The following is a 21,701-nucleotide window of genomic DNA, read 5'->3' on the forward strand; positions in this document are numbered from 1 at the left end:
AAAACCTTAATCTGCCCCCTACCAGCTGAGCTGGCATGAGGGCCGCACATTCATGCGGATTTAGGGGCTGACTTTGGTTTCCTAAATGGCTTGGATTTATTCCAATTTGAGGAAGGCTTCCAATTGGAAGCAGATTCCTTGGGGGAAGGATTGAGTTTTTGTTCTTTATTCTGACGAAAGGAACGAAGACGGTTAGAAGCCTTAGAGTTACCCATAGGTTTTTTTATCCTGAGGCAAAAAAACTCCTTTTCTCCCAGTGATAGTTGAAATAATAGAATCCAACTGAGAACCAAATAAATTATTACCTTGGAAAGAGATAGTACTCTAGATTTAGATGTCATATCAGCATTCCATGATTTAAGCCACAAAGCTCTTCTAGCTAAAACAGCTAAAGACATGGATCTAACATCAATTTTGATAATATCAAAAGCGAGATATGTCAGAATCCAATTCGTGTTGCGCTAAATTTTCCAACCAGAAAGTTGATGCAGCCGCAACATCAGCCAAAGAAATAGCAGGTCTGAGAAGATGACCTGAATATAAATAGGCCTTCCTTAGATAAGATTCAAGCTTCCTATCTAAAGGATCCTTAAAGGAAGTGCTATCTTCCATAGGTATAGTGGTACATTTAGCAAGAGTAGAAATAGCCCCATCAACTTTGGGGATTTTTTCCCAAAACTCTATAGATTTTGCTGGTAAAGGATACCATTTTTTAAACCTTGAAGAAGGAATAAAAGAAGTACCTGGCTTATTCCATTCCCTAGAAATCATATCGGAAATAGCCTCAGGAATGGGAAAAACCCCTGGGGAAACCACAGGAGGTTTAAAAACAGCATTTAAACATTTATTAGACTGAACTTCAATAGGACTGGTTACCTCAATATCCAAAGTAATTAACACTTCTTTTAATAAAGAACGCATATACTCTATTTTAAATAAATAAGTAGATTTGTCAGTGTCAATGTCTGAGGAAGGATCTTCTGTTTCAGATAGATCCTCATCAGAAGAGGATGAATTATTATGTTGTTGGTCATTTGAAATTTCATCAGCTAAATGAGAAGTTTTAAAAGACCTTTCACGTTTATTAGAAGGTGGACAAGCAGACAAAGCCTTCATAATAGAATCAGAAACAAATTCTTTAAAATTTACAGGTATATCATGCACATTAGAAGTTGAAGGAACTGCAACTGGCAATGTACTATTACTGATGGAAACACTATCTGCATGTAAAAGTTTATCATGACAACTATTACAAATGACATTTGGTGGAATAATTTCTACAACTTTACAACAAATGCACTTAGCTTTGGTAGAACCGATGTCAGGCAGCAATGTTCCAGCAGAAACTTCTGAGGCAGGATCAAATTGGGACATCTTGCTCAATGTAAGAGAAAAAACAACATATAAAGCAAAATTATCTATTTCCTTATATGACAGTTTCAGGAATGGGAAAAAATGCAATAGCATAGGCTTCTGAAAGCAAAAAGCAAGAGGCAAACAAACAAGTATAGAAATAATGAAAAAAATTGGTGCCAAGTATGACGCACAACGTAACGTAGTCTTTTTTTGGCGCCAAAAATGACCGGAAATGACACACTTGCGTCACTAATGATGCCGCCGTGTGAAAGGTCTCGGCGTCACGTATGACGCCGGAAATGACTAAGTTGCGTCATAAACTTACTTTTTCGCGCCAAAAATTTTTTTCACGCCAAGTATGACGCAATAAAGTTTAGCATTTGACGCACCCGCGGGCCTAATACCCGCAATTACAAGAAGTAGTCAATTGAAAAAAGACTAAACCCCAGGTAAGAAATACATTTCTTAAAAATGTTTACATTCCCAAATATGAAACTGACAGTCTGCAGAAGGAAATACATGAACCTGACTCATGGCAAATATAAGTACAATACATATATTTAGAACTTTATATAAATGCATAAAGTGCCAAACCATAGCTGAGAGTGTCTTAAGTAATGAAAACATACTTACCAAAAGACACCCATCCACATATAGCAGATAGCCAAACCAGTACTAAAACAGTTATTAGTAGAGGTAATGGTAAATTTGAGAGTATATCGTCGATCTGAAAAGGGATGTAGGAGATGAATCTCTACGACCGATAACAGAGAACCTATGAAATAGACCCCCGAAATCATCGTATTCAAATAAGTGATACTCCCTTCACATCCCTCTGACATTCGCTGTACTCTGAGAGGAATCGGGCTTCAACAATGCTGAGAAGCGCATATCAACGTAGAAATCTTAGCACAAACTTACTTCACCACCTCCATAGGAGGCAAAGTTTGTAAAACTGAATTGTGGGTGTGGTGAGGGGTTAGGCATTTTGAGGTTTGGGAAACTTTGCCCCTCCTGGTAGGATTGTATATCCCATATGTCACTAGCTCATGGACTCTTGCCAATTACATGAAAGAAATTAGGATTTAAGGATATTAATTGTGATATCCTTGTATAATCCCTGCACCATTGGTTCAGCATACAAAGCTGGAGAGGTCTCATATGAAAGCGAGCAAAGGGGATCGCGTCCGATGCTGCAGTCATGAGACCTAAAACTTCCATGCACATAGCTACTGAAGGGAATGACTGAGACTGAAGGTTCCGACAGGCTGCAACCAATTTCAAACGTCTCTTGTCCGTTAGAGATAAAGTCATGGACACGGAATCTATCTGGAAACCTAAAAAGGTTACCCTTGTCTGAGGAATCAAAGAACTTTTTGGTAAATTGATCCTCCAACCATGTTTTTGAAGAAACAACACTAGTTGATTTGTGTGAGATTCTGCAGAACATAAAGACTGAGCAAGTACCAAGATATCGTCCAAATAAGGAAACACCGCAATACCCCGTTCTCTGATTACAGAGAGTAGGGCACCGAGAACCTTTGAAAAGATTCTTGGAGCTGTCGCTAGGCCAAAAGGAAAATCAACAAATTGGTAATGCTTGTCTAGAAAAGAGAATATCAGGAACTGATAGTGATCTGGATGAATCGGAATATGAAGATATGCATCCTGTAACTCTATTGTGGACATATAATGCCCTTGCTGAACAAAAGGCAGAATAGTCCTCATAGTCACCATTTTGAAAGTTGGTACTCTTACATATCGATTCAAAATGTTTAGATCCAAAACTGGTCTGAATGAATTTTCTTTCTTTGGGACAATGAATAGATTTGAATAAAACCCCAGACCCTGTTCCTGAAACGGAACTGGCATGATTACCCCTGATAACTCCAGGTCTAAAACACACCTCAGGAAATCCTGAGCCTTTACTGGGTTTGCAGGGATGCGTTAGAGAAAAAAATCTTCTCACAGGCGGTCTTTCTCTGAATCCTATTCTGTACCCCTGAGAGACAATACTCTGAATCCATTGATTTTGGACCGAATTGGTCCAAACATCTTTGAAAAATCTTAATCTGCTTGAAAAATCTTAATCTGCCCCCTACCAGCTGAGCTGGAATGAGGGTCGCACCTTCATGCGGACTTGGGGGCTGGCTTTGATCTCTTAAATGGCTTGGATTTATTCCAATTCGAGGAAGGCTTCCAATTGGAAACAGATTCCTTGGGGGAGGGATTAGGTTTCTGTTCCTTATTTTGTCGAATCCAACTGAGAACCAAATAACTTATTACCTTGGAAAGAAAGAGATAGCAATCTGGACTTAAAAGTCATGTCAGCATTCCAAGATTTAAGCCCACAAAGCTCTTCTAGCTAAAATAGCTAAAGACATAAATTTAACATAAATTTGATGATATCAAAAATGGCATCACAAATAAAATTATTAGCAAGTTGAATCAAGTTAACAATGCTAGACAAATCATGATCCAATACTTGTTGCGCTAAAGTTTCCAACCAAAAAGTTGAAGCAGCTGCAACATCAGCCAAAGAAATTGCGGGCCTGAGAAGATGACCTGAATATAAATAGGCTTTCCTTAGATACGATTCCAGTTTCCTATCTAAAGGATCTTTAAAAGAAGTACTATCTTCCGTAGGAATAGTAGCACGTTTAGCAAGAGTAGAGATAGCCCCATCAACTTTGGGGATCTTTTCCCAAAACTCTAAAGTAACTGCTGGCAAAGGATACAATTTTTTAAACCTTGAAGAAGGAATAAAAGAAGTACCAGGCCTATTCCATTCCTTAGAAATCATATCAGACATAGCATCAGGAACTGGAAAAACCTCTGGAATAACCACAGGAAGTTTATAAACAGAATTTAAATGTTTACTAGTTTTAATATCAAGAGGACTAGTTTCCTCCATATCCAATGTAATTTTTTTTTTTTAACAAAGAACGAATATATCCATTTTAAATAAATAAGAAGATTTGTCAGTGTCAATATCTGAAGCAGGATCTTCTGAACCAGATAGATCCCCATCAGAGAAGGATGATTCAGCATGTTGCCGGTCATTTGAAATTTCATCAACTTTATGAGAAGTTTTAAAAGACCTTTTACGTTTATTAGAAGGCGGGATGGCAGACAAAGCCTTCTGAATAGAATCAGAAAATAAATTATTTTAAATTTACAGGTATATCTTGTGCATTAGATGTTGAGGGAACAGCAACAAGTAATGAACTAATACTAATGGATACATTCTCTGCATGTAAAAGTTTATCATGACAACTATTACAAACCACAGCAGGAGATATGACCTCCACAAGTTTACAACAAATTCACTTAGCTTTGGTAGAACTGTTATCAGACAACAGGGTTCCAACAGTGATTTCTGAGACAGGATCAGATTGAAACAGCTTGCAAATGTAAGAAAAAAACAACATATAAAGCAAAATTATCAATTTCCTTACATGGCAGTTTTAGGAATGGGAAAAAATGCAAACAGCATAGCCCTCTGATAAAGAAAAAAGGCAAGAGGCATATAGGATGGGGTCTTAAATAATGAAAATATTTGGCGAAAAGTATGATGACAGAAAAATATTTTTTGGTGCCAAAAACGTTTGGAAATGACACACTCGCATCACAGATGACACAACCTTGTGAAGGACTCGGCGTCGACTAAGATGCCGGAAATGACGAATTTACGTCAACGAACGTAACTTCGAGCCAAAAATTATGCAATAAACTTTGGCATTTTGTGCCCTCGCGAGCCTAATTCTGCCCACGAATTTAAAAGACAGTCAATTTGAAAAAGAGACTATACCCCAGGTAAGAAATACATTTTTCCTAAAAAAAAAGCATTTCCTAGGTATGAAACTGACAGTCTGCAAAAGGAAATATACTGAAAACCTGAATCATGGCAAATATAAGTACAATACATATATTTAAAACTTTATATAAATACATAAAGTGCCAAACCATAGCGGAGAGTGTCTTAAGTAATGAAAACATACTTACCAAAAGACACCCATTCACATATAGCAGATAGCCAAACCAGTACTGAAACGGTTATCAGTAGAGGTAATGGAATATGAGAGTATATTGTCAATCTGAAAAGGGAGGTAGGAGATGAATCTCTACGACCGATAACAGAGAACCTATGAAATAGATCTCCCGTGAGAAAAATCATTGCATTCAATAGGTGATACTCCCTTCACGTACCTCTGACAATCACTGTACTCTGAGAGGAATCGGGCTTCAAAATGCGCATATAAACGTAGAAATCTTAGCACAAACTTACTTCACCAGCTCCATAGGAGGCAAAGTTTGTAAAACTGAATTGTGGGTGTGGTGAGGGGTGTATTTATAGGCATTTTGAGGTTTGGGAAACTTTGCCCCTCCTGGTAGGATTGTATATCCCATACGTCACTAGCTCATGGACTCTTGCCAATTACATGAAAGAAATGTAGTTCTGAAACATCTGGAGTGCCAAGGTTCACCATCACTGCCCTAGACCATTACTAGGCATATCTTGATTTATATATTGAGCTGTTTGCTACTCTTGAGCTTACTCAAAAACACTAGAGTTCATGTTCCTCCCTCGAATGATGGGACCTAGGTTTCACTGAAGGTATCTTAACCCCTTAACGCCCGAGGACGTGCAGGGTACGTCCTCTAAAGGATGTCAGTTAACGACCAAGGACGTACCCTGCACGTCCTCGGGGTGGAAAGCAGCTGGAAGCGATCCTGCTCGCTTCCAGCTGCTTTCCGGTTATTGCAGCGATGCCTCGATATCGAGGCATCCTGCAATAACACTGTCTGGCCATCCGATGCAGAGAGAGCCACTCTGTGGCCCTCTCTGCACCCGACATCGATGGCCAGTATCGTTGGTGGGTGGGAGCCGACTTGGGAGGCGGGTGGGCGGCCATCGGTGAGTTGCGTAAGGTGGAGGGGGGCGGGATCGGAAGCGGAGCCGACGGGGGCGCGCACGGGCGCGCGCGTGCATGGGGGGGGGGGGGGGGGGCGCGTGCACGGGGCGGGAGCGGGTGGGAACCGCTACACTACAGAAAAAAAGTTAAAGAAAAGTAAAAAAAAAAATTAAATAAACGTTTTTTTTTAACCATCTAAGGGATCTGGAAGGGGTGGGGGGTTGGTCTTGGGGGGGGGGGGGAAAGCTACACTACAGAAAAGGGACATTTTTTATTTAAAAAAAGCATTTTTTTCACTAAACTGGGTACTGGCAGACAGCTGCCAGTACCCAAGATGGCGCACATTAAGTCAGAGGGGGAGGGTTAGAGAGCTGTTTAGTGGGGGATCAGTGAGGTTGGGGGCTAAGGGGGATCCCTACACAGAAGCATATGTAAATATGCTAACAAAAAATGCACAAAAAAGCCCAAATATACCTTTTATTTTAGTACTGGCAGAGTTTCTGGCAGTACTTAAGATGGCGGGGACATTTGTGGGGTAGGGGAGGGAAGAGAGATGTTTGGGAGGGATCAGGGGGTCTGATGTTTCAGGTGGGAGGCTGATCTTTACACTAAAGCTAAAATTAACCCTGCAAGCTCCCTACAAGCTACCTAATTAACCCCTTCACTGCTAGCCATAATACACGTGTGATGCGCAGCGCCATTTAGCAGCATTCTAATTACCAAAAAGCAACTCCAAAGTCATATATGTCTGCTATTTATGAACAAAGGGGATCCCAGAGAAGCATTTACAACCATTTGTGCCATAATTGCACAAGCTGTTTGTAAATTATTTCAGTGAGAAACCTAAAATTGTGAAAAATTTTACGTTTTTTTTAATTTGATCGCATTTGGCGGTGAAATGGTGGCATGAAATATACCAAAATGGGCCTAGATCAATACTTGGGGTTGTCTACTACACTACACTAAAGCTAAAATTACCCCAAAAAGCTCCTTACATGCTCCCTAATTAACCCCTTCACTGCTGGGCATAATACACGTGTGGTGCGCAGTGGCATTTAGCGGCCTTCTAATTACCAAAAAGCAATGCCAAAGCCATATATGTCTGCTATTTCTGAACAAAGGGGATCCCAGAGAAGAATTTACAACCATTTATGCCATAATTGCACAAGCAGTTTGTAAATAATTTCAGTGAGAAACTGAAAGTTTGTGAAAAAATTTGTGAAAAAGTGAACAATTTTTTGTATTTGATCGCATTTGGCGGTGAAATGGTGGCATGAAATATACCAAAATGGGCCTAGATCAATAATTTGGGATGTCTTCTAAAAAAAAATATATACATGTCAATGGATATTCAGGGATTCCTGAAAGATATTAGTGTTCTAATGTAACTAGCGTTAATTTTGAAAAAAAATGGTTTGAAAATAGCAAAGTGCTACTTGTATTTATGGCCCTATAAGTTACAAAAAAAGCAAAGAAGATGTAAACATTGGGTATTTCTAAACTCAGGACAAAATTTAGAAACAATTTAGCATGGGTGTTTTTTGGTGGTTGTAGATATGTAACAGATTTTGGGGTTCAAAGTTAGAAAAAGTGTGTTTTTTTCCATTTTTCCTCATATTTTATAATTTTTTTTATAGTAAATGATAAGATATGATGAAAATAATGGTATTTTTAGAAAGTCCATTTAATGGCGAGAAAAACGGTATATAATATGTGTGGGTACAGTAAATGAGTAAGAGGAAAATTTCAGCTAAACACAAACACCGCAGAAATGTAAAAATAGCCTTGGTCCCAAACGGACAGAAAATGGAAAAGTGCTCTGGTCACTAAGGGGTTAAGGAAAATGGCTGAACATTTGCAAACATGGCAACACTGGAATGTAGGGAAATACTGATTTCAACATGGTGGCACCTATGACTGGATGGAGACAGGGAAAAACCTCTATACTATGCTTATAAAATTTATTTAGTGTTTAATGTCCCTTTAATATCTCAGCAAGTTCACTTAACTATAAACTACTTAACCTATAGACTTGAAAACCTGCCAAATACCAAATAAATTTATGACCAAATCTTGAGTACTATGTGCAATTTGGAGGCCATATCTCCAGGAGAATATAAACAAACTGGAAACATTTCTACACAGTAAGGGAGGTTGGTTCATGGAATAAACTTCCAACAGATAGATTTGATAAAGACAAACGTGGGTGACTTAAAAAACGCCTGGGATAAGCATGGGGCTATCGTACAAATTAATGAAGTTGCACATTTGCGTAAACTTGTTGGGCTGATGGTTCCTATCTACTGTCAAAATCTATGTTTCTTTAAGACCTAATCAATGAGGGGGAAAAAGAATCTACCAAGCAAAAGGCAGCTTAACATCATTCAAATGCAATAACCTATAGCAGGGGCAGAGAAAAAGGCAGACAGGAGTCTGGAGCTGTGCTGTTGTGATCTGCAAACGCAATGATGTGACAGACACCAAAAACATGTTGATTATGCCACAAGCCTGTCCAACAACTTCACAGTGAAGAATAAACCAGCCTGACATAAAGCATCATCCAAATTGCTACAATGTAAATAGCGATGTGACCCTGAAGTGAACATTTATAGGTGAACCCTAATTTTGTGCACACTTTTTGCAGTAAAAAGTTCTTACTTTTAATTAATCTATGCTCAGCTAATGTCCTAACTCAAACTACACAACTCGGTGTAAACCTTTTCTCTATGCATTGAAAATACTATTAAAAATATTAGCAATTGTTGCTTCTCCCTTTATTCTATTTATATATAACTCTAATATTAGTGCATTATGTTGTTTATATATTCGGTGTTTTTGTTAGAATAATATATGTCGACTCCAGTCCTCAAACAGTAACATATATTTACAATATGGGCTGGTAATTGAGGAATAGCTTAGAGCCGGACTTTTTTTTATCCAGCTTTTGTTTTGTTTTCAGCTTACACTTTTCTATATTATCACCTTTCCTACTTGTAGTTTATCTGTGAAAAAATAAATTGTGTGAAATGAGGTTACAATAGATCTGCAAATCCAAGTACATATTACCTCATATTATTTTTATTTGCCACCTGGACAGTTTTTATGTATTTATTCTGCTAAGTGATAACTATTCCAAGACCATTCCCTTTCTGTGATATACTGTAAGTGTATGAACATAATGTTTCTCTTCCATTTTTAATTAGTTATTGTTAACACAATAAAGAAGAGCCATTAAATACAACCTGAAACATTTTATTAAAAGGTGACATTAACAAAATATGTACTTAATTCTTCAAAATGCAGCACAAGTGAAAAAGCAATTGCATTGATAGATTGGGACGGAATAATAAAAGCATGATCAGAAACAAACAAAAAACTGTCAGTAAATTTCCCAGTGTCCATTGCAGTATGCAACCAGTAGTAGGTATGTAAGTAATATGTAAATAAAGGTGAAAAATAGGTTTTAAAAGACAAAACATGGCACATTCAGCCTTTTCGTTAACATTTTAACAGACATTTTTATTGAGAGCCTTATCAGATAGTATTGTACATCAACTAATGCTTAATGGGTTGTATTTGTGACTGGTTAAAGGTATGTTGGAAAACAAAATGTTCTTTGTTATTTTAAGAAACATTCTTATTTTTTCTTCTTTAACCAGTCAGAAATACAAACTACCTTCAAGGCAGTGCATTTATATTTTAATCTCTTTTTTGTTTAGCATTATATTGTAATGCAGCTGTCTTCCCTTTCACATTCAGAATCTGCATAGTGAGATATACACCTCTCAAGCTAAATTTTGCATTTCTAAAATTATTTTTGGTTCCTCACAGTACTGATGAGACTTCTTAAAAAAAATCTTGCCAGAACATTGGAGAACAGGGCCCTAAATAACAATGATTACACCAATTCTAAGTGGATAAACAGTAACAATGAACATGATTTTACATACAACTCTCTCCCATGTTGCATTTGTCTGGGCGCCAATTTAAAAGGGACATTAAACTATAAAACTAATTGGAGTGTATTTAGTGGCATTCAGAACCTTGACTACATGCTGCATAGTGATTTTTTTCGTATATGTCCATGAGCTCAATGTATATCTAATCCTAATGGGCTGCAAACAAAGAAGATCAAATAAATAACACTCCTGGCTTTACAAGGGGGTAGCTTTATTTCCCTTTAAAGATGTGCACCATAGTCACAGGCAGGACTTAACATTCTTTGATTAGACGGGAATTAGAGTTTGTTTTAGTGTGCGCTGCTCTTCCCTGTTTCAGTACCACAGAACGTAAGAACTTTATATACAACAGTATAAAAATGGGCTGAATAAAACACGATCATCTACATCAAATAAAAAGTAAATTAGTATCTATAAACAGTTACAGAGCCATTTTATATAAAGGGCACCTCACTGTGCAGGTGCTTCCTGGGGATGTATTTTTTATCACAAGGTTGTGGGGCATTGCTGTTCTACACTCTGTGCTGAGATTAAAGGATACTCCATGTGTCACATACACTTTGCCTGTTTCCAATGGTATTTTTATAAAGAGAGGAGGCAAATCATCAGTGATGATTGATTTCCCCCCAAACGTGGAATAATATAGTATATTTCCCTATTGTTTTCATTAACAAAATAAAGCATCAGGTTTTTTTTTATGCAGCAGTTTTATTTGCTTTGCTGTATTGCGTTTACATAATAAAATTGGAAATGGGTGAATGATGATTCCCATAGACTAGCAATAACACCTGTGAGTATACAAATATTATCCATTGTTTGTTATTATTGGCAAATGTGTGAAAAACATTACATTTATTCCAATTTTTTGTTTACTACTTTTAATACATGGACACTTTTTGTTTTCTCTCTTTTTTCTAACATTCATTTGTTCCTCCACTCACAAGTATTCTCTCTTCCCCCATAGTGTTGCTACTTCCCTGTTGCCTTTTCCAGTTTATAGATATGTTCTTCCTATTATTGGCTCTATTTATCAAGCCCTTCTCTCCCCTTCAAACTGCAGGTTCACACAAGGGAACCTGCAGACAGGAACTATCGAGCAGCAGTCATTAGACCACTGCTTCCCTGCCCTGTTCTCCACCTCTTAGGTGGAGAATTTAAACTGCCAGCTCTTGCCCGCGCGTAATTGGCTGGGCATTGGGCAGGGTTACACAGGAGCGCTTGCGTGTAATGGTAAATGCGGGCAGCAGAGTGCTGCCTGCCAGCAGAGAAGCCGGGCGGACCTGTCTGCTAATGGATGATAAATTAAGCTCTATAAAATGAAATACAAATACAGGTATAAATGTTCTACTATTACAATCTATTACTTAATTCTGATATGTGTATGGTAAAGATTCTTTTTAGTCAAATATATACACAGTATATATATATATATATATATATATATATATATACACACACACATTTTTCAGTAGTCCTGTAATACAACCAAGTATGAAACCTTTTTAATAAATTAACACCTTGCTTGCTGCAGTGCACCACTTGTCTTATTTGGAGGATCTAGACTGGTCACTGGAGTTGACAGAGCTTGCTGCTGTCATTTTTCAGTCTTTCAGATATCATTTCCCAATAACTCAGTTTTGGGCTGATATGAGAAGTGTATTTTCCAGTAAGAATACAAAATGGATTTGGCTGCTAAAACCCCACAATGGCAAACGAGTTTTCATTCACTTGAAAAGTTCCTGAAAATATGAGTTCAGTTAAAGGGACATTAAACCCAAAACATTTATTATGATTCAGATAGAGAATACAATTTTTAAAAAGTTTTCAATTTACTTCTATTATCAAATTGATTTCATTCTCATGTTATTCTTTGTTGAAGAGATACCTAGGTATGTAGCGTGCACATGCCTGAAACCCTACATGACAGGAAATAGCGCTGCCATCTAGTGCTTCTGCTAATGTATAACATTGTTGCAAAACTGCTGCTATATACTGCTGCAGACACATGTACACTCTTGAGCTTATATTTCTGCTTTTCAATTAAGGATAACAAGAAAACTAAAAAAATATGACAAATAGAAGTAAATTAGAAAGTTGTTTAAAATGTGATGTTCTATCTAAATCATGAAAGAAAAAAATTGTGTTTTAGGTTCCTTTAAGTATTTGTTATCAAAACAATACAATGACCTATTCACGCCTCTTAAGGTTTTATTACAGTTTATCTTATTAAACCCCTCAGTACAGCGTGTCAGCGGGATACACTCATTTACATGTGTGAGATTAATCCATTGGAATCCAAATGGATCCTGATCACTGGTAAACAATATGAGTGCAATTTGTATATAGACATGACGGTTATACTGGCATGTTTGCTCAATGGTTATAACAACACAATATTTTAAAAGTCAGTTTTTTTTTTAATATTTCCAAATATTGACTGAGAAAGCACCATTTCCAGTTTGGGGAGATTTACATCTGAAATCAAGAACAACACTACAGGTTTGTATTAGAAAAAAAAATGGATGCAAATGATACCTGCAAATGTCTGGTTTTCAAATCGGATTACTCCTTTGTGACAAGAATTTCAAAAGGAACTGCGCCTTTGTGACCAGACTTTAAAAAAGGATTGCCCCTTTGTGACCAAGATTTCAATAATGTAGCTGCATAAACTACAAACCACACTGTCGTGAACAGGTTTTGATTTTGTGATCATGAAGATGCAATCCCATTCGAAATCCTGGTCATAAAGGTGCCGTTCCTTTTGAAAGACCAGTCATGAGGGCACAATACTGTTTGAAAGGGCATATATGAAGAGGCCTGTACTGAAACGGACAATCACGACAATCTGAGTGTAAATTAGAAACACACATTTACAGAATATATTATTGCTACAATCTAGATGTTGGGATCCTTATTTTCATTTTCTCAGTTCTCATTAAGATCTCCTTTGCTGTACTGGATATCATGTATTAAATACACATACGTATGTCAATTAGATAGACTATAAAACAGCAGTGACTAGAGCTTTAATGAACCATGTATAAAAATACCCCTCTAAAATGACATTTGTGGCCATTTCAAAGTATCTTGCATATTTTCCAACAAGCCGAAAACAGATTTGTGGCTCTGAGAAACCGGCAAAAACCTGCTTGTGTGATCACGTGAAAATAAAAAGTGCCCTTTTTCAGTCAAAAGCCCACCAAACATAAATAGGATGATAGATTGGATTCAAACCCACTGTTAGGAAAACTTGCATTGTTTTACAGTATCTTAAATTGCCTCTGTTGAGCGTGAATAGGGGCAGATATGTGGCAAGATTAGGCTTGTAAAATTTCCTGTGTGTACAGAATTGGAAACCCCAACATTTTCTGGGTTAAACACATGTATTTGATAGAACATTAAGGACACGTGCACGCTCCTGAGCTCACCTAAAATTGCTCTTTAATAAAGGAAACCAAGGGAACTAAGTAAAATTGTTAATAATACAAGTAAATTAGAAAGTTGCTAAAAATTGCATTTTCTATCTGAATCATGAATATTTAAGTTAGACTTTACTGTTCCTTTAGATTACATAAAAATGGAACAAAATAAACGATGAAAGCATATTGTGTTTTTCCTCACTCAATGGTAAACATTTTTATTACAATCTCAAAGTCTATCATGGTCCTTTAAAGGGACATTAAACAGTAAATAAATCATTGCTTAAATGATGTATTGAGAGCAAAAAAATTAACCTGAACATAATAAGTACGTGTTTTTCAAAATTATATTAGTTGTTTAAATACTGAAAAAATAAGGGTAAAGTTAATGTTCATAAAGCAGTGGGTGCCGCCATATTGTAACTTAGATTACCTTTTCTGCTGAGGCCAATTAGGAATGGTTATAAATGGCTTACTAGAAAGTGCGACCAATGTCTGGAATACAGCTGTGTCTGCACTTTCCTGTTTAACATGAATTGGAAAGCCCATAATATTCAGAATTAAATTACAGGTGAGGAGAACAAAATAAATATTGAAATTATATTGAAAAGTAGCTTTACTACAAGTAATTAAACAATTTGTATTAATATCTAGAGGTGTTTAATGTTCCTTTCTACAAAGCTCCAGCACTTTATTATCTATTTTAGGTAGTTGGATGTTTTTTTTTTTTAAATTCAATTTCAATAAACATATAACAATATACATAAAAATAGAGCAATTCTCACATTTATTATAACATTCTGTATAGAAGAAAATTGAGTGTCCACATATTCCATAGAGTTCAAGAAGAATTTAATCGCCCGTTAATAGTGTTATATTGAAAAGCTAACACATTCTGGTGGATTTAATGAAGAGAGAATGATCTCACTGTTAAACATGTTTGTAAGCTATATGTATGTCGTTTAATAGGTAGTTAGATCTGAGAAGATGGTAGGGGTGTATCTGTGTGTCTTAGGGTCTGCAAAGACTCCTCCCAATAAAAATGTCACATCTAAAAATGAAGTAAATGTTTCAAGTATCCTTGCTCCTTAAGAGTTAGTAGTTTGGTGACCCTATCTACCCACATATTTTGGGAGGGGGTTAATGTATTTTTCCAGTGTTGTGCTATCAGGGATTTAGCTCCATTGAGTCCTAGGTGCAGTAAATGTAGTCTAAGTTTATAAGGAAATTTAGGTAAGTCATTAAAGCTATTCTTGGGGTCAAAGCGAAATCATTTGCGAGGACTGACAAGACGTGGTTTTCCACTTCTTGCCATAAGGGTCGGATCTTCAAGCAATACCACCACATGTGAAGCAAGCTACTACTCTCCCCACTTCCCCTCCAGCACCCGCTAGAGGCTTTGGGGTACATGGTCTCAATGGGGTTAGATACCATTGAAGAAGCAGTATGTAGTTAAGCTCTAAGATTTGCAGTGAGGTAGAGGATTTGCGAGTAAGTTTATATATTTTGTTCCATTCCTCTTGGATAATGCTTTACTTTTGTCTGCCAGTAAGATTACATTCAAAATAGTTAAACTATGCTGTAATGTTATTGTTTACTTTTGAAAGACCAGTCACTAAGGTGCGATCCCGTTTATGAAGAGAACTGTGTGCTACTCGCTATTTCTAGATTTTGGGATCCGGTTTTCTCACTTTTCCTGAAGATCCCATTAGCTGTATGAGATATCATGTATTAAGTAAATTTTCACATACATATGAAAATGTGTCCTGCCCCCTGACTAGAGCTTTAACTAAACGTATGCAAATACACCCCTAAAATGAAGTCTGTGGCCATTCTAGAGTATCATGTGCAGCCAGTTAAATTCAATAACTAAATTACAGCCCAGTTTAACAGTACTAGGTTATATTTATCTTAAATGGGGAGAGAGAGAAAAAAAATAGTATTTTCATTTAAAGGGGCAGTCTTCTCCAGAATTGTAATTGTTTAAAAATATAGATCATCCATTTATTACCCATTTCCCAGTTTTGCATAACTAACATAATTATATTAATATACTTTCAGTTCATTTGACAGACTTGTATTTTAGCCAATCAGTGCCCTCTTATAAGTAACTCCACGGGCATGAGCACAATGTTATCTATATGGCACACATAAACTAATGCCATCTAGCTGTGAAAAACTGTTAAATGCATTGAGATAAGAGGTAGCGTTCAAGGGCTTAAAAATTAGCATATGAGCCTACCTAGGTTTAGCTTTTAATAAAGAATACCAAGAGAAGAAAGCTAATTTGATGATAAAAGTGAATTGGAAAGTGGTTGCCCTATCTTAATCAGAAAAGTTTAATTTCGAATAGACTGTCCTTTTAACCATTTAGTGCTCCAAGCATGAAGCCAATGTTGAATCATTATTTAAAATAAGAAAGAACAATCCTGTTTGTAATTTATGCCACTACTGGACATCAGGCACTCAACTGGTATTACAGGAAAATGACCACAACCTACCCAATTCTCAGGACAGCTGTGTCTCATGTATTATTCTGATAATAAATTCACTTACTGCAATAATAATGCCCAAAAGTTTCAGTTCTACTTAGGAAGACTATTGTACATTTCTTCGTCATACATTAAGGATACCGCAAAGATTGAAAAAAACGAAAAGAAAAAAACAATGAGTGCAGTCAGTGTCGGGTCTCACCCAGATACTAGATTCCATATACAAACAAACCAACCTCCTGCAGCTGCAATAAGAGGTTTCATTGGGCAAATATTATATAAATGAAGATCAGATCAAGATATCATTCAAACATCACAAGTCATATGTACTTTATACCAGTGCTATATAATAAAAGTCATTGGTACAAAAAAACATTTAAAAATTCCCTAACTTGCCAAAGGAATCATAACATCAGAATATACCACTAGTGGTCATTTTTAGGTTTTGATAAAAAACAAACTATAAATAACTGTAATAGGCATTTAAAAGAGAATGCGGTATTCATGTAATTACAACCTATTTTTTTCATAATTGTAGTCTAGTTTCAGTTAGATCAAGTTGTTTTCTGTACACGTAAAAAAACAAATATAGTGAATATATACTGCCTTTGGTAGTATCACACAACAGTGTCTAGACATAGTCTATAATGTTTTTAGCATAAATATTATTCCTTGGCTGTGATAAGGAAACTTTGCTCAGCTATTAATTTGCGATTTTAGTGTTTTCCTTTAAGGGATGTATTATTATTTGAGAACTACACAACTGCTTGCTCCTTCCTAATATTTTTCAAGGGTAAAATTGCTACCTCTTCCAGTAATCATGGAAGGTAATGCAGGCTTTTATGTTGGAAATGGGATTAAAACAGTATCCTCATTCTTCAGAATCAAGGAACAATATAGCTATATCATGAACTAGCACAGTTAGAATATGAAGAATAAATAAAACTAATGTTAACTCATGTTGACTATGTCATTTTATCTTCATGATTTTTATAGTTTTAAATGTATTCTACCTGAAACTATTCACATAAAGGCCCCTCAAAATACGATTTAGCTCAGTGTTGTTATTGACATGACTAGCCATTCTTTTTATTGCATGAATTAGCTTAAATATTAAACAGCGGGATAATTTATTCTGGTCCAGGGGTGCTTCGTTAATCCAATAAATCTGTACCAGTTTGCACAAATGGTTTCTTTATAACTGAGGTACAAAAGACACATACATCTCGTTCCAGTACAATAATACAGTTGCAAACAATAACAAAGACATTTGCACAGAATATACACATTTCCTTAAATAATTACAGACAGCAGATAATATGGCTGATATATTCATGGGTGTAGAAACCCTTCCCTAGGATGCACCATTAAATAGAACACACAAATTACAATCATGTTGTGTCCTCTGCATTTTCATGTCTAGAGCACAGTTTTGCATCGGTTATTAAATAGCAGATGAATGACTGCAGGGTCGGCAAGTGTTGAAGTATCTCCCAAGTCTTGATCATTTTTGGCAATCTTTCTTAATACACGTCTCATAATTTTACCTGTTAAAAAGATCAAAATGTATTTAGAAGAGGCACAGTCCTGTTCTAAGTGCAACGTTACTGAATATAATCAACTGAAAACAAAAATTTTCTATTAACCCCTTAATGACCACAGCACTTTTCCATTTTCTGTCCGTTTGGGACCAAGGCTATTTTTACATTTCTGCAGTGTTTGCGTTTAGCTGTAATTTCCCTCTTACTCATTATTTTCATCATATCTTATAACTTACTATAAAAACAATTATAAAATATGAGGAAACAATGGAAAAAACCACACTTTTTCTAACTTTGACCCCCAAAATCTGTTACACATCTACAACCACCAAAAAACACCCATGCTAAATAGTTTCTAAATTTTGTCCTGAGTTTAGAAATACCCAATGTTTACATGTTCTTTGCTTTTTTTGTAAACTATAGGGCCATAAATACAAGTAGCACTTTGCTATTTCCAAACCATTATTTTTCAAAATTAGCGCTAGTTACATTAGAACACCGATATCTTTCAGGAATCTCTGAATATCCATTGACATGTATATATATTTTTTTAGTAAACATCCCAAAGTATTGATCTAGGCCCATTTTGGTATATTTCATGCCACCATTTTACCGCCAAATGCGATTAAATACAAAAAATCGTTCACTTTTTCACTAATTTTTTCACAAACTTTTGGTTTCTCACTGAAATTATTTACAAACTGCTTGTGCAATTATGGCATAAATGGTTGTAAATTCTTCTCTGGGATCCCCTTTGTTCAGAAATAGCAGACATATATGGCTTTGGCGTTGCTTTTTAGCAATTAGAAGGCTGCTAAATGCCACTGCGCACTACACGTGTATTATGCCCAGTAGTGAAGGGGTTAATTAGGGAGCATGTAGGGAACTTTTAGAGGTAATTTTAGCTTTAGTGTAGTGTAGTACACAACCCCAAGTATTGATCTAGGCCAATTTTGGTATATTTCATGCCACCATTTCACCGCCAAATGCGATCAAATTAAAAAAACCTTACATTTTTCACAATTTTAGGTTTTTCACTGAAATCATTTACAAACAGCTTGTGCAATTATGGCACAAATGGTTGTAAATGCTTCTCTGGGATCCCCTTTGTTCAGAAATAGTAGACATATATGGCTTTGGCATTGCTTTTTGGTAATTAGAAGGCCGCCAAATGCCGCTGCGCATCACACGTGTATTATGGCTAGCAGTGATGGGGTTAATTATGTAGCTTGTAGGGTTAATTTTAGCTTTAGTGTAGAGCTCAGCCTCCCACCTGAAACATCAGACCCCTTGATCCCTCCCAAACAGCTCTCTTCCCTCCCCCACCCCACAATTGTCCCCGCCATCTTAAGTACTGGCAGACACTCTGCCAGTACTAAAATAAAAGCTATATTTTTTTTTTCTTAGCATATTTACATATGCTACTGTGTAGGATCCCCCCTTAGCCCCCAACCTCACTGATCCCCCACCAAACAGATCTCTAACCCTCCCCCTCTGCCTTAATGGGCGCCATCTTGGGTACTGGCAGCTGTCTGCCAGTACCCAGTTTAGTAAAAAAAAGTGTTTTTTTTTTTTAATTTAATTGCCCTTTTCTGTAGTGTAGCTTCCCCCCCCCCCAGATCAACCCCCACCCCTTCCAGATCCCTTAGATTATTTATTTATTTAAATGTGGGTTTTTTTTTCTTTTATTACCATTTATTTTTCTGCAGTGTAGTGGTTCCCTCCCGCTCCCGCCCCGTGCACGCACGCGCTCCCGCCTATCCCGCCCCCCTCCACTTCATCCGGCACACCGATGGCCGCCCACCCGCCTCCCAGACTTGCTCCCACCAACGATACCGGCCACCGATGTCCGGTGCAGAGAGGGACACAGAGTGGCTCTCTCTGCATCGGATGGCCAAGGGGGGTTATTGCAGGATGCCTCGATATCGAGGCATCACTGCAATAACCGGAAAGCAGCTGGAAGCGAGTAGGATCGCTTCCAGCTGCTTTCCAGACCAAGGACGTACGCCACACGTCCTCGGTCATTAACTGTATTTTTTTTGAGGACGTGTGGCGTACGTCCTTGGTCGTTAAGGGGTTAACAAGGCAGCTAGAAGACATATTAACTTACTGTAGTTTCACTAAATTAAGCTACATATACACAATATTTCCTCTCTCTCTCTCTCTATATATATATTTATCTTGGACTTTGCGGCAAATGGCACTTCCTGTGATGTCACTGTCACGCTGTGCCGCTGTTGCTAGGGATGCGGTGCCTGCTACTCTGCTCGTTGCCTAGGGCTGAGTCGGCTCCTCTGACATCATCACTGCACGCTTCTCTCACTTTGAAACAGGTTAGGATCTCCTGTGGCGTGAATCCTGCGCTTATGTAAGTTGCTCATTTTTAGCCTATCACTGCCCAAGTATAGGTATTACTTTGTGTGCTCCTGTGTGTGATTGTTATTACTGTATATTGGATTGCCATATCGTTATTAAACTCTGCCTGTCTGACTACTCTGCTTGCTTAACCACTAAAGTACTGGATTGCCTCATTGTTAATGAACTCTGCCTGCTTAACCCCTAAACTACAGGATTGTCTCACTGTTAATGAACTTTGCCTGTTTGACTACTCTGCTTGCTTAACCCCTAAATACTGGATTGCCATGCAGTTGCTGAATATTGCCTGTCGGACCACTGCCTGTTTATCCCTTGAACCTTTGGACAACCTTACTGTTGCCGAACTCTGCCTGCCTGACCATTCTAGTGGTTTGCCCTTGAACTGCCAAACCGCTGGTTTCTTTACCTGTTGCAGTCAAAGGCTATCCTGTTTGTCTCCAGTCCTTCAAGTGGTTTACCCTTGAGCTGCCCAACTGCTGATTCCCCACCTGTTGCTGTCAAAAACTACCCTGCCTATTTTGAGTACCGCTAACCTCATTTTTCGAACTTTCTCTGCTCTGGGATATTCCCTATCATTCCAGCTTGACGCTGGGATAACAAGACTACTGGCCAAGTTTGGTCTGATAGTTGAATATCCCACAAGCATTACAGTCACTTCTGGTGATATATAGCCATGTGTATAATAAAATAACAAAATCTAACTAAAATAACCTAGCCTAGAAAATAAGTTAAAATAAAAAATCTCATTTTTAAAAATAAAAAACCCACTCCCAAAAAAGCCCCAATTAACCCCAAAAGCGGTCCTCACCTTTGGATAATCCAGCTACTCTTGATCCGGCGTTGGAACCTCTTCATCCCCATTCCTGGTGCCCAGTGCCCATTTTCGTGGCGGCAGACTTCGGAGGCATCTTCTGCCGCTTCCGCAATTTTCATCAACGACGGGGCCCTCTTCATCCTGGCTCTGGAGACTCATCTTTGCGGCGGCAAACTTCACCAGCTGCCTACGCTCTGCATCTTCTTTTCTTCGGAGAGCCTTGCTCTTCATGCGGTCGCCACCGCATACTGAAATTCCGGAAACGCGGAAACCCAATATATAGGGGTATCACTTAATTGGCTGATTTTTAAGGTTGTTAAATAAAAATTCTAATTATCCTTTTTTATTGGATGATTAGAATTTAAAAATTATATCTTGCTATTGGCTGATTTAAATAATTTATAATCAGCTAATCAGGATTAAGTGGTACCGCTACATATTGGGGTTCTGCGCTTCTGGAATTTCAGTGTGCGGCAGCAACAACATGAAGAGGAGGGCTCCCCAAAGAGAGCCATAGAAAAAAAAAAAAAAAGATAAGGAGCGGAGGCTGAAGTCTGCCTCTGCGAAGATGGGCCCCGGCACCAGGAGCCTGGATGAAGAGTGCCCCTTCGTTGAAGAAGATTGTGGAGCAGAGGCGGCTGAAGTCCACGTATCCCGTCGTGAAGAAGGGCCACAGCGCCTCAAGAGTAGCCGGATTACTCAATGGTGAGTACCGCTTTTGGGGTTAGTTAGGACTTTTTGGGGGTGTTTTTTTATTTTTACTTTTATCTTCTAGCCTAGTTTTTTTTTGTTTTGTTAGGTTTTGCTATTTTGGGGTATGTGTGTGTA

The 21,701-nt window shown here is 37.6% G+C and overlaps 1 protein-coding gene across 2 annotated transcripts in view; it reads right to left on the reverse strand.

Moving 5' to 3' along the window:
• Positions 1-9,508: 9,508 nt before the first annotated feature.
• Positions 9,509-21,701, reverse strand: part of ACSS2 (acyl-CoA synthetase short chain family member 2) — a 330,905-nt gene continuing 318,712 nt past the window's right edge. For both annotated transcript variants that reach the window (XM_053697133.1, XM_053697084.1), the window contains one exon: positions 9,509-17,689. In XM_053697133.1, the coding sequence (XP_053553108.1) occupies positions 17,562-17,689 (128 nt within the window). In that variant the 3' untranslated portion in view covers positions 9,509-17,561. The remainder of the gene's footprint in view (positions 17,690-21,701) is intronic.

Source organism: Bombina bombina, chromosome 1 (assembly GCF_027579735.1).
Source record: "Bombina bombina isolate aBomBom1 chromosome 1, aBomBom1.pri, whole genome shotgun sequence".
NCBI lineage: Eukaryota > Metazoa > Chordata > Amphibia > Anura > Bombinatoridae > Bombina > Bombina bombina.